Below are 24,627 nucleotides of genomic sequence, written 5' to 3' on the forward strand. Positions count from 1 at the left end.
GCAGAAAATTTTTTCACTAAAACCATAGTGTTTTTCTTTATTTACCAAGTCATATTATTACTAAGGCAAATGCAGGGTGCATATGCTTTCATGGTCATTCTAAATAACAAATGCTAAAGGCACCTGGGTGGCTCAGTTGGTTAAGTGTCCGGCTTTTCATTTTGGCTCAGGTCATGATCTCACAGTTCGTGGGTTTGAGCCCCATGTTGGGCTCTGCGCTGGCAGTGCAGATAATATATATATATATATATATATATATATATATATACACACACACACATAGAGAGAGAGAGAGAGAGAGAGATTAGTGAACAATAAATTATCCTCAAACTTAGTGGTTTAAAATAACATTTGTTTTCATATGAGATAACAGGAAAATAGAGATATAGAGTTATGAGATTATAAGCAGAGAAATGAGACAACTAAAGAATTTGAGAACAGCTTAAGCAGATGGTCTGGTATTAGGTCTTTTCTGAGGTTGCAGTCAACATAATTTTCTTACTGTTGTTGGTTTTATTGCTGTTTGTTGTTGTTTTTAAGTTTTACATATAAGTCATCCATACAGTATCTTTTTTTCTCTGTCTGGTTTATTTCACTTACAATATGCCTTCTGTGTTCTTACAAATGACAGAATGTCCTTTGTAAGGCTGAATAATATTTCGTCATATATATATACCATATTTTCTTTATCACTCAGCCATTGATGGGCACTTAAGTTTGTTTCCTTACCTTGGCTATTGCGAATAATGCTGCTTGAACATAAGACTACAGTTATCTCTCTAAAGATAGTGATTTTGTTTCCTTTGGGTATATACCCAGTAGTGGGACTGCTGGATTCTAAGGTAATTTTTATGATTGGCTGACTGATTGATTGCCATAGGAATTACTGATCAGTCAAATTTGGAACATGTTTTTACTACCCTTCAGATTTTTGTGTATTTTTTTTTTCCTATTGGCTAAATTCAGTGGCTATTAGAGACCAAGATCAGGCAGGTTGATTAGGGACAGCATGAAAAGCAAAGAACATTGGCTGAGGAATCATGGCCTCCTGGAGTTTCATCTCAACTCTGGACTCTAACAAGCTCTGTGTCCTGGGGAAGGCTTCAAACTTCTATGTGACTCATCTTTAAAGCAACATGACTATAGGAAGTACAACACAAATATTCTATGGCATCTATGAACATATTATTATTTTTACTCTCAAAGTATTATTGCTGATGGTATTATTTTCTATCAGCAGAAGAACTGACACAGGGTAAAAGAAGATACACAAATCCAGTCTTATTTTTCCTGGGAGAATATTGAGGATAAAGTTCAGAAGGAATCTGTGTCAGTTAAAGCTTACTTGAGCATAAAGTTAGAATTTACTGACTTGGAAGTAGTTCTATTTTTAATTTTTGTAGGAGCCCCCATACTATTTTCCATAGTGTTTGTACCAATTTACATGTCCACCAGCAGTGTACAAGGGCTCTGTTTTCTCCATATCCTTACCAATGGTTGTTATCTCTTACCTTTTAAAATAGACATCCTAACAAATATGAAGTGGTTTTGGTTTGCATTTACCTGATAAGCAGTAATGTTGAGTAATGTTGAGTACCTTGTCATTAACCTGTTGGTCATTGTATGTCTTCATTAAAAAATGTCTGTTTAGATACTTTGCCCATTTTTATTTGCTTTTTTTCTGTTAAATTATATGATTTCATTGTATATTTATATATTAATGACTTATCAGATATCTGGCTTACAAATAGTTCCTCCCATTTATAGGTTTCCTTTTCATTTTGCTGACAATTTCCTTTGCTGTGTGGAAGGGGATGTTAGTCTTTTGTTGCTAGGTTATAACAGCTCATTATATATACTAGATACTAGTATGTTATCAGATATAATTTGCAAATATGTTTTTACTCTGTGAGTTGTGTTTATACTTTCTTGATAGTGTCCTTTGAGCACCCCAAATTTTAATTTTAATGAGTTCAGTTTATTAATTTTTCTTTTGTTGCTTGTATTTTGGGGTCATATCTAAGAAACCATGGTAAAATATAAAGTCAGGATAATTTATCCTTATGTTTTCTTCTAAGTGTTTTATTATTTCAGTTCCTACATTTAAGTCTGATTAATTTTGAGTTAATTTTTATATATGTTGTGAGGTAGGGGTTCAAGTTCATTCTTTTTCATATGGATATCCAGTTGTTTCAGAATCAATTCTTGAAAAGACTCTTTTCTGGAATCCTTGTTGAAAATCCATTAACCGTAGATTAATAGGTTTATTTTGGCATCCCAAGTCTATATCCATAGATTTGATTTTTCTCTTTATGCCAGTTATCACATTGTTTTGATTACTATACTATATGTGTGTGTGTTGTCTACATATATATACATTTGAAAATTGGGATATATGAGACCTCCAGTTTTGTCTTCTTTTTCAAGATTGTTTTGGCTATTTGGGGTCCCTTGTAGTTCCATATAAAGCTGAAGATTAGCTCTTCCATTTCTACAAAAAAAATGCAGTTGGAATTTTGATTGGGATTACATTGTATCTATAGATCGATTTTTTTGGAGTCTTATCATCCCACAGACAATTCTTACCCATTCTTACTGTCCTACTAATTAATTATTTCAATTAATAAACACATGACTTTGCACTTATGTGTTTTTCTTTAAATTCTTTCAACTCATTTTGCAGTGTTCAGTGTAAAAATCTTACACCTCCTTGGTTAATTTCATTTCTAAATATTCTAAATATTTCTAAATATTTTATTTTTTGGATGCTTCTATAAATATAATTGTTACTCTGATCTTTTAAACATGCTATGGTAAGGAAAATATTTTTGTTCTTTCTCATTTATATATTCATTATTTGTTTATATAACTGAATTCTTTTTTTAAATTTTTTATGTTTTATTTATTTTTGAGAGAGAGAGACAGAGCATGAGTGGGGGAGGGGTAGAGAGAGAAGGAGACACAGAATCTGAAGTAGGCTCCAGGCTCTGAGCTGTCAGCACGGAGCCCGATGTGGAGCTCAAACTCATGAACTGCTAGATCATGACCTGAGCAGAAGTTGAATGCTTAACCGACCGAGTCACCCAGGGGACCCTATAACTGAATTCTTAAAGTCTTATTTTGTTCCTTATAGTTCTTTAGAGTTGTTAATTATTTTAATGCCCAAATTTTCATATATTTGGCAAATATGAGCCCCTTTAAGCTGGCTTTTGTGTTTTGTTTTTAAGATTTTTTTGTTTATAATGTGTTTATTTTTGAGAGAGACAGAGAGGGAGCAAGGGAGGAGCAGAGAGAGAGGGAGACACAGAATCCGAAGTAGGTTCCCGTCTCTGAGCTGTCAGCATGGAGCCTGATGTGGGGCTCGAATTCATGAACAGTGAGCTGATGACTTGAGCTGAACTCAGATGCTTAAGCAACTGAGCCACCCAGGCACCCTTGGATTCTGTATTTTATTGTTGTTTCTATCATTTTCGAAAACCTCCTTTATTACCAAAACAGGATATTCCAGGCTCAGCTTGTATTTTTCCTGACACAGTCTCATAATGACCTTGATGCAAGGAATAGTGGCAAAATTTTGGAGCTATTGATATTTGGAAACTAAGATCTGCGGAATTACATATCATTAGAATATATAATTAGCAATTTTATCATATTGCAATTTTTGGAAAATCACAGAATATGGCTTAGTAACTCACTTTTTTCCCATTTCTTCTTGTAGTCCCTCCAGTGATCCGGGTGTATCCAGAGAGTCAGGCTCGAGAACCTGGGGTAACTGCAAGTCTCAGGTGCCATGCAGAGGGCATACCAAACCCTCAGCTTGGCTGGCTGAAGAATGGAATCGATATTACACCAAAGCTGTCCAAACAACTCACACTTCAAGGTGCTTTTCAGTTTCATTTTCTCCTCTCAAATGACCATGTGGACATTTTACATTAAAATTTATAACACAGTTGACGTGACTTAAAAAAAAAAGGTAGATGACAACAAAATGTCATGAGTATGAAAATAATATAGCTGTTTCTAACACATTATATCTGAAATAGAGCCCTTTACTATTTTTAGTGTTTTCAATAATAATTTTGTCATACTAATTATGTCATTATTTTAGCAATAAATAAAATATTATATTATGTATCTTTTAAATACTTGTCTTATGGATTATAGCAGATATGCTGAACAGAATAGGTGGATGTCTTCAGAGAATACCTTTCTGCAGGGGCCAATTAAATGTTTAAATCATACTTTTAAAATACATTATAGGAAGTATAAATAATATGGAAATTCCTTAGTGGATGTTTTGTAGTATACTTTGCAAATGAAGACAGAGGAAAATAAAAACATTACCAAATTGGTTTAAGGTTATGAATATTATTATTGAATTCTAATTTATAAAATATCCTAAATTTTAATAATCTAATGTGTAACTATAATTAATCAATTATTACACATATAATAATCATTAATATGTGGTAAGTAGAAAACAAAAAATATCTTTGTGCAAAAACAGTTGCATATATGTTGATTATACCAGTAGGTTGAAAAATGTATATCTTATTTCCACCATCAAGAGTAGAACATGACAGGTCATTTTACTGGAGTATCTGTTGCATGACATGGTATTCTTTATTGCTTGCTTTAAATTCCTGCAATTCATACTGCTAGAAATGAATGTATTTTCATTTTGGCATTATTTCTATAAGCACAGACATCAATTCTTATTCCACTTTGACAAAGAATGTTTCAATATATGTTTTTAAATACTTTTTTTTGAAATATCTACTATTTTTTTTTTCAAAAATGACATGGGAAAGTAATTTTGACCTTTAAAACCTGAATGCTACAAATCTCCATATTAATATAAGTAAACCAACATGTTTACATCTGCTGATCATATCTTTAGTGTCTATAATCTTAGAAGAGAAGAAGATTGATCTGATTAACACAAATTAAAGTGAAGAAAGTTCTAATTAGTTTCTGATTTTGTCATCTCTTGCCCATTTAATACTAGTAAGCCATATTAGATGGGCAAGTTATATCTTTGCCTCTAGGAATATACAGGGAGGTAAATTCAGGGGTTTGGTTACACTCTAGATTCAATATTGAAAGAGTGTGGGCCCTTGTAGGATAGCTATTATCATTTTTAAAAACGAGAAAATAGCTAAAATTTTGAGAGAATGTGACAAATGAAAGGTGAGTGGGGAACACAACCTACGAGATAACTCTGAGTGCATTGGAGTGTTGAATTTCATAGGACTTTCTATATGATTACATATTACCAAATACTATAGTTATTCAATTATCCATTTATTCAACAAATGCTTAGTTGGCATTAATATGTGAGGTCCAAGTCTAGGCACAGACTCCATAACTATGTCCATGGATGAGATGATATGTTAATGAGAGGAAGTAAAATCTTAGAAAAGCAGAAATGTTTAATTGGAAGGCAAATCAAGGTAAATAACACAAGGAGACTGAAAATCAACAAGGAAGCATGAAATTAAGGTGATTCTACAGAAGAAAACAAAGCTAAGTATGGGAAAGTGTTCAACAATGTCAAATGCATAGAAAGGTTAAGGAAAGTCACTGAAATGTATTTGTGAGTTAGGTGATTAGGTTTGGCCTTTTGACATTTAAAAAAGCAGTGATAGTAGCAATTAGTCTTCAGTGGGTTTGGAAATGAAAAGGAAGTAGGAAGTATAAAAATCTCTCCAGTTTTGAAAGGAAGAAAAAGAAAAGTTAGCTGCCACTGAGGGTAAGAATTAGGGCAAATAAAGATATTTTTTCTTAAACAGTGCATCAATTTGAAGGAATATTAGTAAGGAAAAAGATGTGGAGATGATGGAGGTGAGGAAGGATGACCAAATAATCATAGAAATCAGAAAGAAAAGAGAGATTTCCCTTGCAAAGAAGCAGGAGAGAGTTTCCTTTGAAATGTAAATAAATGTAAAAATGTAGATGGAAATAGGAAATTGGCCTAACTCGTTTTCCCAGCTTTTACTGAAATATAATTGACATAACATTGTGTTAGTTTAAGGTAATAAAATGTGATGATTTAATAACCATGTATACTGCAAAATGATTTGAGTTTACTTTCTGATTACATGTATGTATTTCATTATTTAAAAGCAAGGTCACTTGTGTAGATTAAGAAGTTATAATTACGATGGGAAACATCAAACATAGTAAAGATTTGAAATAAAAATGGAGCAGGAAATGAAAGGCATGTAACCATAAAGGTCAGGTGAAATAAATAGCAAGTAGCATTGAACATCTTGCAAACTGAAAACTGTGAATTTCAAAATCTGTAAATTTGCCTATGCAGTAGTCTCTTAATGTACTCAAAAAAACTAGATACAGAGACACCAAGTGTGGAGATATGTCAGCTTGTTGCAGTTTGGGCAGTTAGTAAGGCCTGTGTGTCAGAATGATAAATGGACGAGGGAATTGCTCATTCTGGCAATAGAGTAGAAAATATTTAGAAATGGTGGATTATGTAGAGAAGGAGGAAGACAGTGAGGCATGTAGGTTAGGAGAACATATAAGAATATTGAGAAGAGAAAGTTTAAGGAAGGAATAAATTGACGATATTTCAAAACAAATCTAGAGAATTGAAGTTGTGAAGTTGTGGGTCTTAAGAAAAAGTATGTTCTTTGGAGAGAGCCATATTTCATGTAAAACAAGAAGCTGAGGCAGGCTTAAATGCATGTTCACTCCTTATTTTTCAGAGCAGGGGTCTGCCAACTAAGGTCCACAAGCCAGATCTGGGAAAATGCCTGTTTTGTGAATAAAGTCAATTGGGGGAGGGGGGGCGGCTTTGTTTTTGTTTGCCTTTAGAACACAGCCACACTCATGTTGTAAAGTATTGTCATGGCTCCTTTATGCCAGTATGGCAGAAGTGGGCAGTTGTCACAGATATGATATGGCTTATAAAGCACAAAATATTTACCAGGCCTTTTACAGCAAAGAAACAAAAACAAAAACAAATCACCAACCTCCCTTTTGGAGTAGTGACTCTCAACAATGGATGGGGGTGGGGGGATGGTGGAGGTGTGTAATAACATCTACAAAGTGAGAAAGAGGTTCAAGTAGTCTGGCTCTTTCTCCCCAAACACTCGCTGCCTCTCCATATCCTCCTATTCACATCCCTTGAGAGCCACTCGCATTTCAAGCTCTTTTCCCACTGTTTTTCTGCCAGACAACCACACAGGACATGGTGCATGGTGTTCTTGTGATTAGATAATAATGGGTACAAACACACACAGAAAGACTTAAAGAAATAAAGTAAAAGAGGAAAAAAAAATGAGCACAACAAACACTGGATTTGGGAGTCTGATAGGCATCCAGCCCCCATCTTTTGAGTTGAGTGATTTATGTACCATCATTCTCTGAGTCTTGGATTCTGCTTCTGATAATTATGTATTACTTAGGACAATTAACACATAATATGTGTAACACCACCTTGTATATTTCCTACATATAGTCAGTTTTTAATTATACTCTGGTATCCCCATTAGGGAATACAACTCATTAATTAGGGATTAGCTTAAAAAATTATTTTACTAAGATTTAAAAGTTGAGCTATTATTCCCTTAACCCTTTGGTTATACATTGACAGTGTTAATTTCCATATTATAATATTGTTTACATATATTCCTGGCAAAAGATTGAAATCTTGCAGACAAATCATGTGTTTTTATCTTTCTGTTTTCCTTACTTAATAGTTCCCTTACCTTATAATTCCAGATATTTAATACACGCTCAATAATGTACTTGACAAGTGGTAATTGCACTATACTTGTATGATGTAGCTGGCTTAATTCCTTTATGAAGTCTTTTTATATGTATTCTCCTGTATATAAAACTTATTGTTATTATTTTAAAATTTTGTAAAACTTAAGACAAAGTGAATTTTGAATACTAAAAATAAATAAATAAATGGAATTATAGTTATCAATATGAAATACCTATACCAAGTAGGAAATAAGAAATAAATATAAAATATAAAGCGTGTGCATTTGATACAGAGTTTTGGGTTCTCTGTTAGCAGAATGACAACACAGTTTATGAAACACTTGAATGCTTTTGGAATAATTTGGCGTGCCTCCAAAGCATGAAAGTAGGAAGGAAAGCAGTTTAATTAGGACAAGCTAAGGGAACTGTTTGACTGTGTAATCGGAAAGCACTGTACCAAAACTGAAATTGGAGTTTACAAGTTGCATTTGCCTTCTGTTTTCAGCAAATGGCAGCGAGGTTCATATAAGCAATGTGCGCTATGAAGATACAGGAGCATACACTTGTATCGCAAAGAATGAAGCAGGAGTGGATGAAGACATCTCTTCTCTTTTCGTGGAAGATTCTGCCAGAAAGACCCGTATGTATCGAACACTCGCCCTCACAAAGCGCGACTGGCTATAGAGGAGGGCTTTTCTGCAGCAGTCTCTGTGGTTACTGCCACCTTAAGAGCTCACTGCCCTGCCACCAACATCAATCCCTGGGCTGTTTTCTCCATTTAGTGCTAGAAATGCTTTGCCATCACTGCCGACGTTTCCCGATTGTATCATGAAGTAATGGGGAAAAATGTACCATTCATTCTTTTTTTAAAACAAAACAAAACAAAACAAAACAAAACAAAACAAAACAACAACAAGAACAACACAACTATTACGTAGCGAAAGAGATATGGATAGAGTGGGGATGCACAAGATGGATTTTTAGTTATAGCTAAATTGCTTGGAACTCCAAGTACCATGATTTATCAAATGTGCTCTCTATGAGAAAAGTCACGGACACTTTCTTCCCCCAGTGCGCATATGCCACAGGATGGTTGTTTTAAGATTGGGTCTGGATGTACTTGGAATGACTATTACCCTTGCTCCTCAATCTGATTTGTTAGATGATTTTACAAATCTAATTATTGTAATTTGTTGCAGGGCCCTGATACTTGGAGGACTGTCTAGTTTGGCATGCCTATTTCTCAATTGAGTTCTTGAACAAGGTTAAAGCATTGTCTCAGGAATCTTATTTCTCTTTAAATCAACGAGTATAGGTAGATATTGGTGGATCCAAGCAGGGAGAAAGATCTTATCCAAGTCCTGACTACTAGTATATCTTTATCTATATTTGGTCTCACTAGTTCAACCATCATTGCAAGCAAATATTTAAAAAGAAAATTCTTGGGTCACCTGGGCGGCTCAGTTGGTTGGGAGGCCCACTTCGGCTCAGGTAATGATCTCAGGGCTTGTGAGTTGGAGTCCCGGATCTGGATCTGGCTCTGTGCTGACAGCTTTTGGAGCCTGGAGCCTGCTTCGGATTCTCCCTCTCACTCTACCCCTCCCCCAATCGCATTCTGTGTCTGTCTCTGTCTCAAAGGTAAATAAACATTAAAAAAAGTTTTTTTAAAGAAAATTCTTAAGGTAGATAAAGATAAAAGAAAGCTAAAGTTAATGACCTGGATAAGGTCCACTGTAACTTCTCTATGCCTTTTATATATTTCTGCTAAATATCAATTTGCAATCCACTTTCTCTTTAAAAATAATTTAGGTGACAAGTAGTTGAATACTTTAGTTTTCTTTGTTCTTTATGATGAAAGTTGTAAGACAGAGTTTAATTTCAATTCTCTATTCTGATTTTCTTTTAATGTTAGTCAAGTATTTTTCAATATGTTTCCCTAGTTACAACATTAAAATACTAGTTACTGTTCCTTTAATCAGTGAACCACTTACTATTTAGCAGCATGTAACTTTGAGAAAAATTTTAGGGGAAGATTTAATATAATTTTATTCATAGATTCAGTCACATGAATGTATTTGCTTAATTATAAACAGTTTTCTGAAATCACGTTTTTACTTTAAGCTCTTAGAGGTCAAAATAATACATTTTAAATAACTTTTTGAGATTATACGTTAACATCCTATTAAAATCAGAAGTAGCATTTGTAAGTTATAGCAATGTAGGCCTTACTATATCTATATTTATAGAACTTTCAAATTCATCCCATAAGTAACAATATAAATAAAAGATTCAAAGGGTTTTGTTCCTAAGTCTGGATATAATTATTTATAGGCGTTCCTTCTATATTTAATTCTGTAACATTTTCAAGGATAAAGAGAGAAAACTACCAGATTTTATTTTTTAATTTAATTAATTCATTTATTCTGTTAGGAACACAGCATAAATTCTCTACCCTCTTAAATTTTTAAATGCTCCACATTTTATTGTTAACTATAGGCACTAGGTTGTACAACAGATCTCCAGAACTTGTTTGTCTTGTATAACTGTGACTTTGTACACATTGAACAACTTTCATTTTTCACTCCTCCACATCAACTGACAGCCACCATTCCATTGTGTTTCTATGACTTTTGACTCTTTGATAACTCATCTAATGCAATTACACAGTCTTGGTCTTTGTGACTGGCTTGTTTCAATTAGCATAATGTCTTTCAGGTCTATTCATATTGTCACAAAGGATAGGATTTCCTTCTTTCTAAGGTGGAATAATATTCTATTGTATGTATACACAACATTTTCCTTATCCATTCATTTGGTCAAAAGATATTTGAGTTGTTTCCATACGTTGGCTATTGTGAATGATGCTGCAATGAATATGTGAGTGCAGGTATTTCTTTGATCCTGATTTCAATTCTTTTGGATATATATACCCAGAAGTTGGATTACTGGATCATATGATAGTTCCATTTTTAATTTCTGAGAACTTCTATGTTTTTCATAATAACTGCACCATTTTTCGGTCCCGTGAATGTGCAGGGCGCATTCCAATTTCTTCCCATCCTTGCCAATACTTTTATCTTTTGTTACTGTAATAATAACCATCCCAACAAGTGTGAGATAGCTCATTGTAGTTTTGATTTGCATTTTTGATGATTAGTTACGTAGAATACCTTTTCATAAACCTATTAGCCATTCTTATATCTTTTTGGAGACATTCAAGGCCTTTGCCCATTTTTTTTTTACTTAGTTGTTTTTTTTTTTTTTTTAAGTTGAGTTACTGAAGTTCCTTATATATGTTGGAAATTAAACACTTATCAGATAATATGATATGAGCTGAAAATATTTTCTCCCATATCTTAGGTTGCCTTTTCACTTTCTTGATTGTTTCCTTTACTGTGCAGAAACTTTTTAGTTTGATATAGTCCAACTTGTCTATTTTTGTTTTTGTTGCCTGTTTTTGATAAAATTATAGGCCAATATCCTGATGAACATAGATGCAGAATTCCTCAACAAAATATTAGCAAACTGATTCTAACAACACACTAACAAAAGCATACACCATGATTGTGTGGGATTCATCCTTGGAATGCAAGAATTGTTCAACATATGCAGATAAAATTGTGATTTGCACATTAAAAAAAAGAATGAAGAAATGAAGAGTAAAAAATCACTTGATCATCAAATAGATGCAGATAAAATATTTGACACATTCATGCTAGAAATGCTCAACAAATGACACATGGAAAGAACATACCTCGACATAATAAGGGCTATATATGACAAGCCCACAGCTAGCATCATGCTCAATGAAAAAAAAAAAAAATGGAAATCTTTCTCTCTCAGCTCAAGAACAAGACAAAGATGCCCAGTCTCACCATTTCAATCCAACATATCACTACAAATTCTAGCCACAGCAATTAGACAAGCGAAGGGAAAAAAAGTATTCAAATCATAAAGGAAGAAGTAAAATAGTCTATTTGCAGATGATATAAACTTTTAAATAAAAAGCCCCACAAAGACTCCATAAACAATCTGTTAGAACTAATGAACATATTCAGTAAAGTTTCAGTGTACAAAATCAACATGCAAAAATCTGTTATGTTTCTATAAATTAAAATGAGATATCTGAAAGGCAATTAAGAAATCAATCCCATTTATAATAGCATCAAGAAGAATAATGTACTTGGGAATAAACTTAATCAAGGAGGTAAAAGACTGTACACTAAAAACTATTATACATTAATGAAAGAAATTGAAGACACAAATAAATGGAAAGATATTTTATGTTCATGGTTTAGAAGAACAAACATTATTAAAATGCTAATATTATCCAAAGAAATCTATGCTTCAACGCTATTTCCATAAAAAACACAATGGATTTCTTTTTTTTTTGAGAAATAGAAAAACAACTAAAATTCATATAGAACAACAAAAGATCTGGAGTAACCAAAGTGATCCTGAGAAAGAACAAATCTGGAGGCATTGTACTTCCTGATTTCATAATGTACATAAAGCTATAGTAAATAAAATAATATGATACTTGTAGAAAGACAGATACATAGACAAATGGAACAGAACAGAGGACCCAAAAGTAAATCCATGAATGTACAGTTAATTGAATTCCAACAAGAGGACCAGAATATACATTGGAGAGAGGGTAGTCTTTTCAAAAAATGATTCTGGGAAACTGAATGTCCATATGTAAAAGGATGAAACTGGATCCCAATCTTACACTATATACAAAAGCAACTCAAAATGGATTAAAGATTTAAACATAAGACCTGAAAGTGTAAAACTTCTATGTTTCGTTACATTGATCTTGGCAATGAAAATAATGGATTTTGACTGTAACCCTGAAGTTTCAAACATTGCTAATTCATGTTTATATTCTACTCTTTTATAGGATGTAATCCAGTTTCTTTGGAGTAACAAATTTACCTCTCATTTAAATAAATGCCTTTAATTTTTGTGACATTTGGTTTCCAAAAACTTGCTGTACTGGTTATATATATATATATATATAGAGAGAGAGAGAGAGAGAGAGAGAGAGAGAGAGAGAGAGGCAGAGACAGAGAGAGATGTGAATGCACCCATTTTAGAAATTTATGCACATAATTAAAATCAGAATAACACTAAATGAATAAAATGAGAATATTAGGAGCTACAGAAAAGAAGAAATAGAAAATGTAAGAATGGCTATGTGGTATAAGACAGTTTTCCTGGGGATGTGTCCTATTACTCAGTAAAACTGTCAGAATCCTGTATAACAAAAACAATATCCAAATCAAGTGGAGATCACATTAGAGAAGTCTGTGGCCTTATGTAACCTACTTCTTTAGGATTTCCTTGGGTTCTCTACTAGTAATTCAAGGGACAAAGTCCAATATAAATTATACAATGTGTATTTGGATAGATAGTTATTTTCAAAAAAGCCAAAGGAAATAGTCACAGAGCCATCCCTGATGACTTTACTTTTCTCATTTGTACATATTAAAAAATTGTGGACTTGCCCATATTGATCAAATATAAATTCAGAGGTCTTTTATTCCCTGCCAGTAGTGATGGGATACAATGTATCTAAACAGGCAGATTGGTATAGTAGAAGAGCATGAATTTGGGCATTAGACAGGAGTTAGAATCATTGCCCTACCCCATGATAGTTCTGTGATTTGGAGCTATTACAAAACCTCTCTGAGCTTTAATTTATCTATTTGTAATATGGAATGAATACTACTAACTTACTAAGGGCTTTCTTTGTAGACATTATAAAGCATTCTCCATAGTGCTAGACATAAATTTGCTCTTCCTCCAATTTATGCTTATTTTCTGAAAATAATTATTTACTCCTTGCTAGAAATATTGACAGTTATTTTTTTAATACTCTGGAGAATCTAGCAATTCTTAGAAATTATAGTTTCTAGGATGAATGATACTTAGAGACAGATAAAAAGATTGAGGCAGAACTGAAATAGATGTAGGGATAATGAGGGATTGGGAGAGAGAGGACATATATTTGGACACCTATAAAATTATTTATTCAAATATAAAATATCATTATTTAATTTGGCATAAAAAACTTGTTTCAATGGATTAGAGAATACATTTTTCCTTTAATGTAGCTTTTAAGATATTTTAAATAAAATACATTTTGTTGCCAGAGTCCACTTTTGTCACAGAATGAAAGCAAAAGCTACATTTTATTTCTCTTTACATCAATTTATACTATTACATTTTAAAAATAATTCTTTAATGTTCCCTTCTTCTGTTTTCTTTTTGAAAGATGCAAGATGAGAAGTATTGAATTTCATATAGGCAGCAAGAAAAATGGGGAAAGATTTACAACTTTTGGACTAAATGACACCACACAGCCTTACTTTGTTTAGCTACAGCTTCAGAGCAATCATCCATTATTTTCTACATAATAGAGCAGTTATAGTAGTATCAATCACATTTTTTTCTTATACTACATTTCCCAGCAGGATGATACTGTTGAGTGAACAATTCATGCAAAGCATCAAATGGCAAAGGAGTTTATGTTTTGCTTGTAACCTAATCTTTGAATTGGAAAACCTTGAGTTACAAGTGCCCAACTTTGTCAACAAACCTCACTGGAAGTCTTCTCGTGTGACAAATTGAACTACAAAAAAAGTGCTTCAAAGTAATATAATCTACAGTTGCATTAGGGATAAGCTTTGATAACTAAGATTTAATAGAGTGATATATGACGAGGATTTAAATGTAAAGAAGAGTAGAAATGGGCCATAGGGGATTGTAACAGGGAGTAAGAGATGATATGAAATATATGAGAGGGGTTTAGGCAGAGGTAAATGTTATTCATTTTAAAATATCTTGCAAGGAGCATAAGTACTTGATACATTTTCATTCCCAAGGGGAGTGAATTCCCAGATGACAATAATTCATCTGCAGGATTAAGGTAAGTGAAACGCAGTGTGAATGTAGGCTTCTATTGAAAGCTTTTAAACTACTGGCTGCATTAAGCACTAAGCACAGATTATATCACACCTTGCTAGGATTTTAGTAAAGATCTAGCCTCTTGTAAATATTGGAATATAATGCCTGAATACATTATAATAGTATATACAATTTTTCTTTTCATCATTGTCACGGTCAATATTATATTTGGAAATTTTGCGCCATTACAACAATCATTATTTTAGAATTCAGTGAATTAGTATTGGTCAACAATTATGAAATACATCAGTTGTAAGATTCCTTTACAGGGTATTTGACATGTGTTAAACTCTACAACAAGATTACTTGAATAAACAAGTTATGCAAATATATAATGTTAATGTAAATTAATGATATTAGAAAAATATAATGAGTGTAATTCACAATACACAGACTTTAGGAATATGGTAAAATGTATCCATTTGCACCTAAATATTTCAAAAGATATGTAAATGCTTAAGAAGTGTCTGCCTATTTTAGAAGGGACCTTGAGAACATGTTTGGAGTTACAGCAGGGGAGCACAGCTACTCCTATCTCCTTGACGAACGATGGTCTTCCTCTATTAGAGATGATCATCCTCTTCCACTGAGCACACAGCTTCAGAGGGACATGCAGGCCACAGTGAGGGGAGAAGGGGACATGTGCCTAACCAACCAGATCAGCAGTCTCAAGCCTGGTAATCAGTGGGGTGACAGATGTCACAGCCAGCTTGCCTACACCTGAAACTGTGTGTAACATACTACATTGTTATGTTAACTGGAATTTAAATAAAAACCTTAAAGCAAAATGCAAAGATAAGAAAAAAAAGTAGAGAAAAGCATCTTAAAATAGGTTAGGGCACCTGGGTGGCTCAGTCGGTTAAGCAGTTAAGCATCTAACTTCAGCTCAGGTCATGATCTCCTGGTTCTTGAGTTTGAGCCCATGTTGGGCTCTGTGCTAATAGCTCAGAGCCTGGAGCCTGCTTCAGATTCTATATCTCTGTCTTTTGCTCACACTGGCTTTCTCTCTCTCTCTTCTCTCTCTCTTTCTCTCTGTCTCAAGAATAACATTAAAATAAAAATAAAATAAAATAAAATAAAATAAAATGGCTTAAAACGGGGTCTTTTTACATACAAACACAGTTTGAATATGGTATTACAAATTTTGAAAATAGAACATATTCTGATAATATAAAACAACGAACTCTCTAGTCTTCATTTACCTCCTGTTTTTACTATTTTTTAAATTTTAAGTAAGTTTCACATTCAGTATGGGACTTGACCTCACATTTACTTCCTATTTTTATTTTTAACTTAAAAAAATATTTATTTATTTATTTATTTTGGGGGAGAGAGAGTGCATGTGCCCATGCAAGCAGTGGGGGAAAGGCAGAGAGAGGGAAAGAGAGAATCCCAAGCAGCCTCCATGCTGTCAGCACAGAGCCCAATGCGGGGATGGAACAGTGAGATAATGGCCTGAGCTGAAATCAAGAGTTGGACACTTAACCAATTGAGCCACATAGGTGCCCCCTTATTATTTTTAAAGAATGGACCAGGGGTGCCTGGGTGGCTTAGTTGGTTAAATATCCTACTCTTGTTTGTTTGTTTGTTTGTTTGTTTGTTTTATGCAAAATATATTTTGTTTATTTATTGTTTTAATATAATTTATTGTCAAATTGATTTCCATACAACACCCAGTGCTCATCCCCACAGGTGCCCTCCTCAATGCCCATCAACCACTTTCCCCTTTCCCCCACACCTCATCCACCCTCAGTTTGTTCTCAGTAACCAAGAGTCTCTTATGGTTTGCCTCCCTCCCTCTCTAACCTTTTTCCCCTTCCTCCTCCCCCATGGTCTTCTGTTAAGTTTCTCAAGATCTACATATGAGTGAAAACATATGGTATCTGTCTTTCTCTGCCTGACTTATTTCTCTTAGCATAATACCTTCCAGTTCCATCCACACTGATGCAAATGGCCAGATTTCATTCTTTCTTATTGCCAAGTAGTATTCCATTGTATATATAAACCACGTCTTCTTTATCCATTCATCAGTTGATGGACATTTAGGCTCTTTCCATAATTTGGCTATTGTTGAAAGTGCTGCTATAAACATTGGGGTACAAGTGCCCCTATGCTCAGCACTCCTATATCCCTTGGGTAAATTCTTAGCAGTGCTATTGCTGGGTCATAAGGTAGTTCTATTTTTAATTTTTTGAGGAATCTCCACACTGCTTTCCAGAGTGGCTGCACCAGTTTGCATTCCCACCAACAGTGCAAGAGGGTTCCCGTTTCTCCACCTCCTCGCCAGCACTAGTCCTCTGATTTGTTCATTTTAGACACTCTGACCAGCATGAGGTGATATCTCAGTGTGGTTTTGATTTGTATTTCCCTGATGAGGAGTGACATTAACATCGTTTCATGTGTCTGCTGGCCATCTGGATGTCTTCTTTGGAAAAGTGTCTATTCATGTCTTCTGCCCATTTCTTCACTGGATTATTTGTTTTTCAGGTGTGGAGTTTCGTGAGTTCTTTATAGATTTTGGAGCCTAGCCCTTTATCTGATATGTCCTTTGCAAATATCTTTTCCCATTCAGTCGGTTGCCTTTTAGTTTTGTTGATTTTTTCCTTTGCAGTACAGAAGCAGTTGTGTTCAATAGTTCATTTTTATTTTTAATTCCCTTGCCTATGGAGATGTGTTGAGTTAGAAATTGCTGCAGCTGAAGTCAGAGAGGTTTTTTCCTGCTTTCTCCTCTAGGGTTTCGATGGTTTCTTATCTCACATTCAGGTCCTTCATCCATTTTGAGTTTACTTTTGTGAATGGTGTAAGAAAGTGGTCTAGTTTCATTCTTCTGCATGTTGCTATCCAGTTCTCCCAGCACCATTTGTTAAAGAGACTGTCTTTTTTCCAATGGATACTCTTTCCTTCTTTGTCAAAGATTAGTTGGCCATAGTTTTGTGGGTCCAATTATGGGTTCTCTATTCTATTCCATTGGTCCATGTGTCTGTTTCCATGCCAATACCATGCTGTCTTGATGATGACAGCTTTGTAGTAGAGGCTAAAGTCTGGGATTGTGATGCCCCCCACTTTGGTTTTCTTCCTCAATATTACTTCAGCTATTTGGGGTCTTTTATGGTTCCATATAAATGTAAGGATTGTTTGTTCTAGCTTTGAGAAGGATGCTGGTGCAATTTTGATTGAGATTACATTGAATGTATAGATTGCTTTGGGTAGTATTGATATTTTGACAATATTTATTCTTCCAATCCATGTGCATGGAATGCTTTTCCATTTCTTTGTGTCATCTTCAATTTCCTTCATAAGCTTTCTATAGTTTTCAGCACACAGATCTTTTACATCTTTAGTTAGGTTTATTCCTATGTATTTTATGGTTCATGGTGCAATAGTGAATGGTATCAGTTTCTTTAATTCTCTTTCTGTTGTTTCATTATTGGTATATAAAAATGCAACTGATTTCGGTACATTGATTTTGTACCCTGAAACTTTAGCAGACTTTTGGTGGAGTCTGTCAGGTTTTCCACGTAGAGTATCATGTGGTCTGCCAAAAGTGAAAATTGACTTCATCTTTGCCAATTTTGATGACTTTTATTTCATTTTTTTGTCTGATTACTGATGCTAGGACTTCCAACACTATGTTAAACAACAGTAGTGAGAGCGGACAACCCTGTAGTGTGCCTAATCTCAGAGGGAAAGTTCTTAGTTTTTCCCCATTGAAGATGATATTAGCTGTGGGCTTTTCATAAATGGCTTTAATGATGTTTAAGTATGTTCTTTCTACAGACTTTCTTGAGTGTTTTCATCAAGAAAGGATGCTGAATTTTGTCAAATGCTTTTTCTGCATCTATTGACAGGATTATATGGTTCTTTTCTTTTCTTTTCTTTTTTCTTTTATTACTGTCATGTATCACAGTGATTGATTTGCAAATATTGAAACCAGCCCTGAAGCCCAGGAATGAATCCCACTTGGTCATAGTGAATAATTCTTTTTATATGCTGTTGAGTTCGAGTTGCTAGTATCTTGTTGAGAATATTTGCATCCATATTTATCTGGGATATTGGCCTATAGTTCTCTTTTTTTGTTGGGTCTCTGGTTTGGGAATCAAAGTAATGCTGGATTCATAGAATGAGTCTGGAGCTTTTCCTTCCTTTTCTATTTTTTGGAACAGCTTGAGAAGACTAGGTATTAACTCTACTTTAAAACTCTGGTAGAATTCCCCAGGGAAGCCATCTAGTCCTGGACTCTTATTTGTTGGGAGATTTTTGATAAATGATTAAATTTCTTCACTAGTTATGGGTCTATTCACATTTTCTATTTCTTTACATTTTAGTTTTTGTAGTGTGTGGGTGTTTAGGAATTTGTCCATTTCTTCCAGGTTGTCCAGTTTGTTGGCATATATTTTTTTATAGTATTCCTTGATAATTGCTTGTATTTCTGAGGGATTGGTTGTAATAATTCCATTTTCATTCATGATTTTATCTATTTGGGTCCTCTCTTCTGTTTGAGAAGGCTGGCTACAGGTTTACCAATTTTTTAATTTTTTTCAAAAAACCAACTCTTGGTTTCATTGATCTGCTCCACTGTTTTTTTAGATTCTATATTGTTTATTTCTGCTCTGATCTTTATTATTTCTCTTCTTCTGCTGGGTTTGGGGTGTGTTTGCTGTTCTGCTTCTAGTTCCTTTAGGTGTGCTGTTAGATTTTGTATTTGGGATTTTTCTTGTTTCCTGAGATAGGTCTGAATTGTAATGTATTTTCCTCTTAGGACTGCCTTTGCTGCATCCCAAAGGGTTTGGATTGTAGTATTTTATTTTAATTTGTTTCCATATATTTTTTAATTTCTTCTCTAATTGCCTGGTTGATGTATTCATTCTTTAGTAGGGTGTACTTTAATCTCCATGCTTTTGGAGGTTTTCCAGACTTTTTTCTGTGGTTGATTTCAGGTTTCATAGCATTGTGATCTGAAAGTGTGAATGGTATGATCTCAATTCTTTTATATTAATTGAGGAAAGTTTTGAGACCCAATATATGATCTATCTTGGAGAATGTTCCATGTGCACTCAAGAAGAAAGTATATTCTGTTGCTTTGGGATGCAGGGTTGTAAATACATCTCTCAAGTCCATCTGGTATAATGTATCATTCAAGGCCACTCTTTCTTTACTGATTCTCTGTCTAAATGATCTATCCATTGTTGTAAGTGGAGTATTAAAGTCCTCTGTAATTAACCACATTCTTATCAATAGGTTGCTTATGTTTATAATTAATATTTTATATATTTGGGTGCTCCTGAATTCGATGCATAGACATTTATAATTGTTAGCTCTTCCTGATGGATAGACCCTGTAATTATTATATAATGCCCGTCTTCATATCTTGTTACAGACTTTAATTTAAAGTCTAGTGTGTCTGATATAAGTATGGCTACTCCAGCTTTCTTTTGACTTCTAGTAGCATGATAAACAGATAGAAGGTGTCCTCAGGTCTAAAATGAGTCTCTTGTAGACAGCAAATAGATGGGTTTTGTTTGTTTATCCATTCTGATACCCTATGTCTTTTTATTAGAGAATTTAGTCCATTTACATTCAGTGTTGTTATTGAAAGATATAGGTTTAGATTCATTTTGTTGTCTGTAGGTTTCATGGTTGTAGTGATGTGTCTGGTCCTGTGTGGTCCTTGTAAAATTTCACTCAGAGTCCCCCTTAGGATCTCTTGTAGGGCTGGTTTAGTGGTGATGAATTCCTTCAGTTTTTGTTTGTTTGGTAAAACCTTTACCTTTCCTTCTCTTCTGAGTGACAGGCTTGCTGGGTAAAGGATTCTTGGCTGCATATTTTTCCTGTTCATCACATTGAAGATTTCCTGCCATTCCTTTTTGCCTGCCAAGTTTCAGGAGTTAGGTCTGCTACTACCCTTATGTGTCTACCTTTGTATGTTAAGGTCTGTTAATCCCTAGCTGCTTTCAGAATTCTCTCTTTATCCTTTTATTTTGCCAGTTTCACTATGCTATGTCATGAAGAAGATCGATTCAAGTTACATCTGAAGAGAGTTGTGTGTGCCTCTTGGATTTCAAAGCCTGTTTCCTTCCACAGATCTGGGAAGTTCTCAGCTATTAGTTTAAGTGCACCTTCAGCCCCTTTCTCTCTCTCTTCTTCTGGAGTTCCTATAATACGGATATTGTTCCATTTGATTGAATCACTTAGTTCTCTAATTCTCCCCTCATACTGCTGGATTTATTTATCTCTCATTTTCTCAGCTTCCTCTTTTTCCATAATTTTATCTTCTAATTCACCTATTCTCCCCTGTGCCTCTTCAATCCGTGATGTGGCTACCTCCATTTTATTTTGCACCTCATTTATAGCATTTTTAAATTCATCATGACTATTTTTTAGTCCCTTGATCTCTGTAGCAATAGATTCTCTGCTGTCCTCTATGCTTTTTTCAAGCCCAGCAATTAATTTTATGACTGTTATTCTAAATTCTTGTTCAGTTATATTGCTTAAATCTGCTTTGAAAAATTCTTTAACTGTCACTTCTTCCTGGAATTTCTTTTGAGGAGAATTCTTCCGTTTCATCATTTTGGCTAGTTTTCTATCCCTTATGAGTTTTAAAAGCTTGTTATGTCCTCTGCACCTGTAAGCACTGTTATATTAAAGGGGGTCATACACTGTCCAGGTCCTGACCCTTCAGGAGGTGTTTTTTTGGAGAGTGTTACTTTCTCTCTGTTGTTGTGACTTTGGTTATTTTATTTCCCTATTCATAGTGATGTTTTTGGTCCCTCCATTAGATGTGCCTTGATTTGTTCCTTGAAGTAGCCCTGTGAAGGAAAGCAAAGAGAGAGACAAACAGGACATAAAAACATGAAAACACACAAATAAAACAAACCAACAACAACAACAACAAAAAAATGAAGAACTGATAACAATCCAAAAGCAGAAAACCAGAAACACCAGCTACAAGTAAAGAACAGGGTGGAGGCCATGCTGATAGAAGAACACAAAGAGAGAAATGACAAGGGCAGGGAAAAATAAAAAAAGAAAAGAATATTGATCAGGCAGAGAGACTAAAAGGCTTAATCCAGAGAGAAAGAAAGGAAAGTAAGGAAAGAGGGGGGTGGGGGAAAGAAATGAAGATAAAGTTACCCAGACAGAGAAGCTATATGGCTTGATTATTCCAGAGAGAGAGAAAGGAATGTAAAGAAGGAGGTGTGGAACATGTATCAAGAGACTGGATTAAATATGTCTGTTTAAACAAACCAATAACCAGAGTAACCAGCCTAGAAGAGGGAAGAGATAAGGAGGAGAAATGGGGGGGCGGGCGCATGTAGAATACATCTATATATCCAGAATTGTCCTAGAATTAATCCAGACAGTGCTGCAGTGCTGGTCTGGAGGAGCTATCCATCTAGTTCCACAGTGTCTATCCTGCTCCAGTAGGTACACAGTTACCCAGTGCAGAGGGGCGTAGTTTGGTGTAGGCTGGTCCCACCTCTTGTGGGCCCCACTTTGGTGGTGGTGGGGAGATAAATGGTGACCTCCCCAGTCTCTTCTCCATCACCTGGTGTCCCAAATCATTCCTTTGGAGCTGTCCTCACTGTGCTGTAAGCCCAGATGAGGCAGTTTGTTCTGCTTCACTGACTCCTTTGCCCCAGGAGCTTGGCTGGGAATTAAATTCCTGCTCCATGCACCCCAGTACTGGGGAAGCATCTCCTGATATGAGGTCCCGGCTAGTTTTGTCTTGTGCTGCAGCCCTTCAGGGGAAGGGACTGGTTTCTCCTGCTGCGGACTGTGCTCATAATCTATAGCTAAACCTGGAGTTGGCTCCCCACCTCCCCAGGCGTGCAAACAGGGCATCGGGCCCCAGTCTGAAGATGGGATCTACAGTTAGATCCTCTAACCTGCAGTTCGAGATGGGATCCCTCTCTGTCTGGCCTGATGTTTTTTTCTCTTGTCCAGATACAGTCCTATGCTTCCCCAGCCACTCTTTCTCTTCCCTTTGTCTCTCAGCAGAAGGGGATCCCTCTCCTCTATGCCTACATGGCCCATTTTATCTCCCCCAGGTCACAATCACCCACCTATGGTCTCTCAAGTTGTCCCGTTTTCTTCCTGGTAGATTCAATCTCTTTTCCCCCCAGAGTCTTGGAGTTCAAAATCCTTTGGCTTCAGCCCTTCTTTGTTTGGGATATACGGGAAGTACAGATCCCCCTACTTCTCTGCCATATTGGCCATCCTCCCCTACTCTTGGTTTTGACACAGGTCATGATCTCTCAGCTTTGTGGGTTCGAGCCCCACATCAGGCTCTGTAGCACAGGGCCTGCTTGGGATTCTCTGTCTCCTTCTCTCTCTGCCCCTCCTCAACTCATGCTGTCTGTCTCACTCAAAGTAAATAAATTTAAAAAAGAAAAGAATGGAGAAAATACCTACTTCAAAAGGGCAGTTGTATGGATTGAATGAGATCATTTATGCAGAATCTTAATATTTTAGATGCTAGGAAGATAACATAAATAGATGAACATAGTCCTTAAACAGGTACAGATGAAGCAAGATCCAGCTGTCATCCATTAGTTATAATTTTTACACTCAACCACTGTGAGATAGGTAGAATAATTAGGAGTAAGAAAAGTCCATAGTTAAAGATAAGGTGTGCATGTGATAGTCAGAGTGAGATTTTAATCCTGACAGTTATAAGCTAAGTGCTTGAATCAAAAAGAATGATGTAAAAAGAAATATTTGGGGAAAACTGAAATAAATCAATACATGAAAAATGTTAATTTTCTTTTTTAATTATTACTGAATATTATTCCATAGAAGAGCTATACTAAAAATATTTAAAGCAGAATGAACAATTCATATTTCTTTTGAAAAGTCCCCAAACCTATTTATTTAATATTTGTCACAGACCCTGGCATATTAGTAAGCTTAGTGCGAAATAAAATGCACTTAGGATAATCAGAGTCATGTCAAGGTTAGCCGTGCTTCATAAGCATTTATTATTTTATGAGCTTTTATTATTTATCATAAATTCTAATATTCATAGTCTCAATTTGGCCAATGATATTGTCACATCCTGTGAAGTAAGTTGTTCCATAAATCTTTTCATCTGGTGACCCAGAACACGCTGAAATTATCTGCCTCGTGATTTCCACATCTGAAGGCTGTAGTTTTAAAATAATACCCTTTTCAACATGATTAAATAGATCTGTGTCTAACACATGTTTGCACAATTCTAGAGGCTTGTTGTCTAACAAGAATGCTCCATGATCTGAATGTCATCAAATTGACAGGTTTACAAAAATCATAAGCAATCAGGCATCTCTTTTGCCTACCAAAAAAATAAGACTCCAAGCTTTCTTACTTTGATTTATTGCCTACATTTTGTCTGCAAGGCATTATATACCTTCACTGAAATATTCTCATATCATATTACACAATGCCAATTGCCTAATTTATTTGATGATAAATTAGGCAAGTGATGATGACATCTTATTTATATTACTTCAGGCATGTAGACTAAAAAGCTTATATACAGTGGCAGTGCTAAGTATAACATCTCTATGAAACTCTTAGAAAATCTCATACTAATATTTTGTTGGTGTGTTCAGGAAAGAATGTTAGAACTCACTTTAAAACTCTATAATTCCAAAGGTCTTAAGCTTGGTGAATCCTTTGCAAAATAACTGGGCACTTAGTTTCAAAAGGAATTTAGAATTGTCATCACTCTGTGATTTTCTTAGAGTCCTCTGATACAGAAATACAATTGAAAAATAGTGTAAATGTGTGAAGCATTACTAAAAGAAATGGGCTCTTCACTGCAGGCTCTGGGATAAGGAGCTGCAGTGTTACCTTCTTAAAGTTTTATGAAGTCTAATTTATGCCACACATTTTTATCAACTGTCTGCAGAGCCCAGATTACACATAGTGCGTCCTATTGTCCTC

General features: G+C 35.0%; 1 protein-coding gene across 6 annotated transcripts in view; it reads left to right on the plus strand.

Moving 5' to 3' along the window:
- The window catches only part of FSTL5 (follistatin like 5), a 795,291-nt gene that overhangs the window by 637,222 nt on the left and 133,442 nt on the right, over positions 1-24,627 (plus strand). For all 6 annotated transcript variants that reach the window (XM_040471352.1, XM_040471359.1, XM_040471338.1 and 3 more), the window contains 2 exons: positions 3,719-3,880; positions 8,237-8,371. In XM_040471352.1, coding sequence (XP_040327286.1) covers positions 3,719-3,880; positions 8,237-8,371 — 297 coding nt within the window. The remainder of the gene's footprint in view (positions 1-3,718; positions 3,881-8,236; positions 8,372-24,627) is intronic.

Source organism: Herpailurus yagouaroundi, unplaced genomic scaffold, assembly GCF_014898765.1.
Source record: "Herpailurus yagouaroundi ecotype Mexico unplaced genomic scaffold, PumYag 28, whole genome shotgun sequence".
Lineage (NCBI taxonomy): Eukaryota > Metazoa > Chordata > Mammalia > Carnivora > Felidae > Herpailurus > Herpailurus yagouaroundi.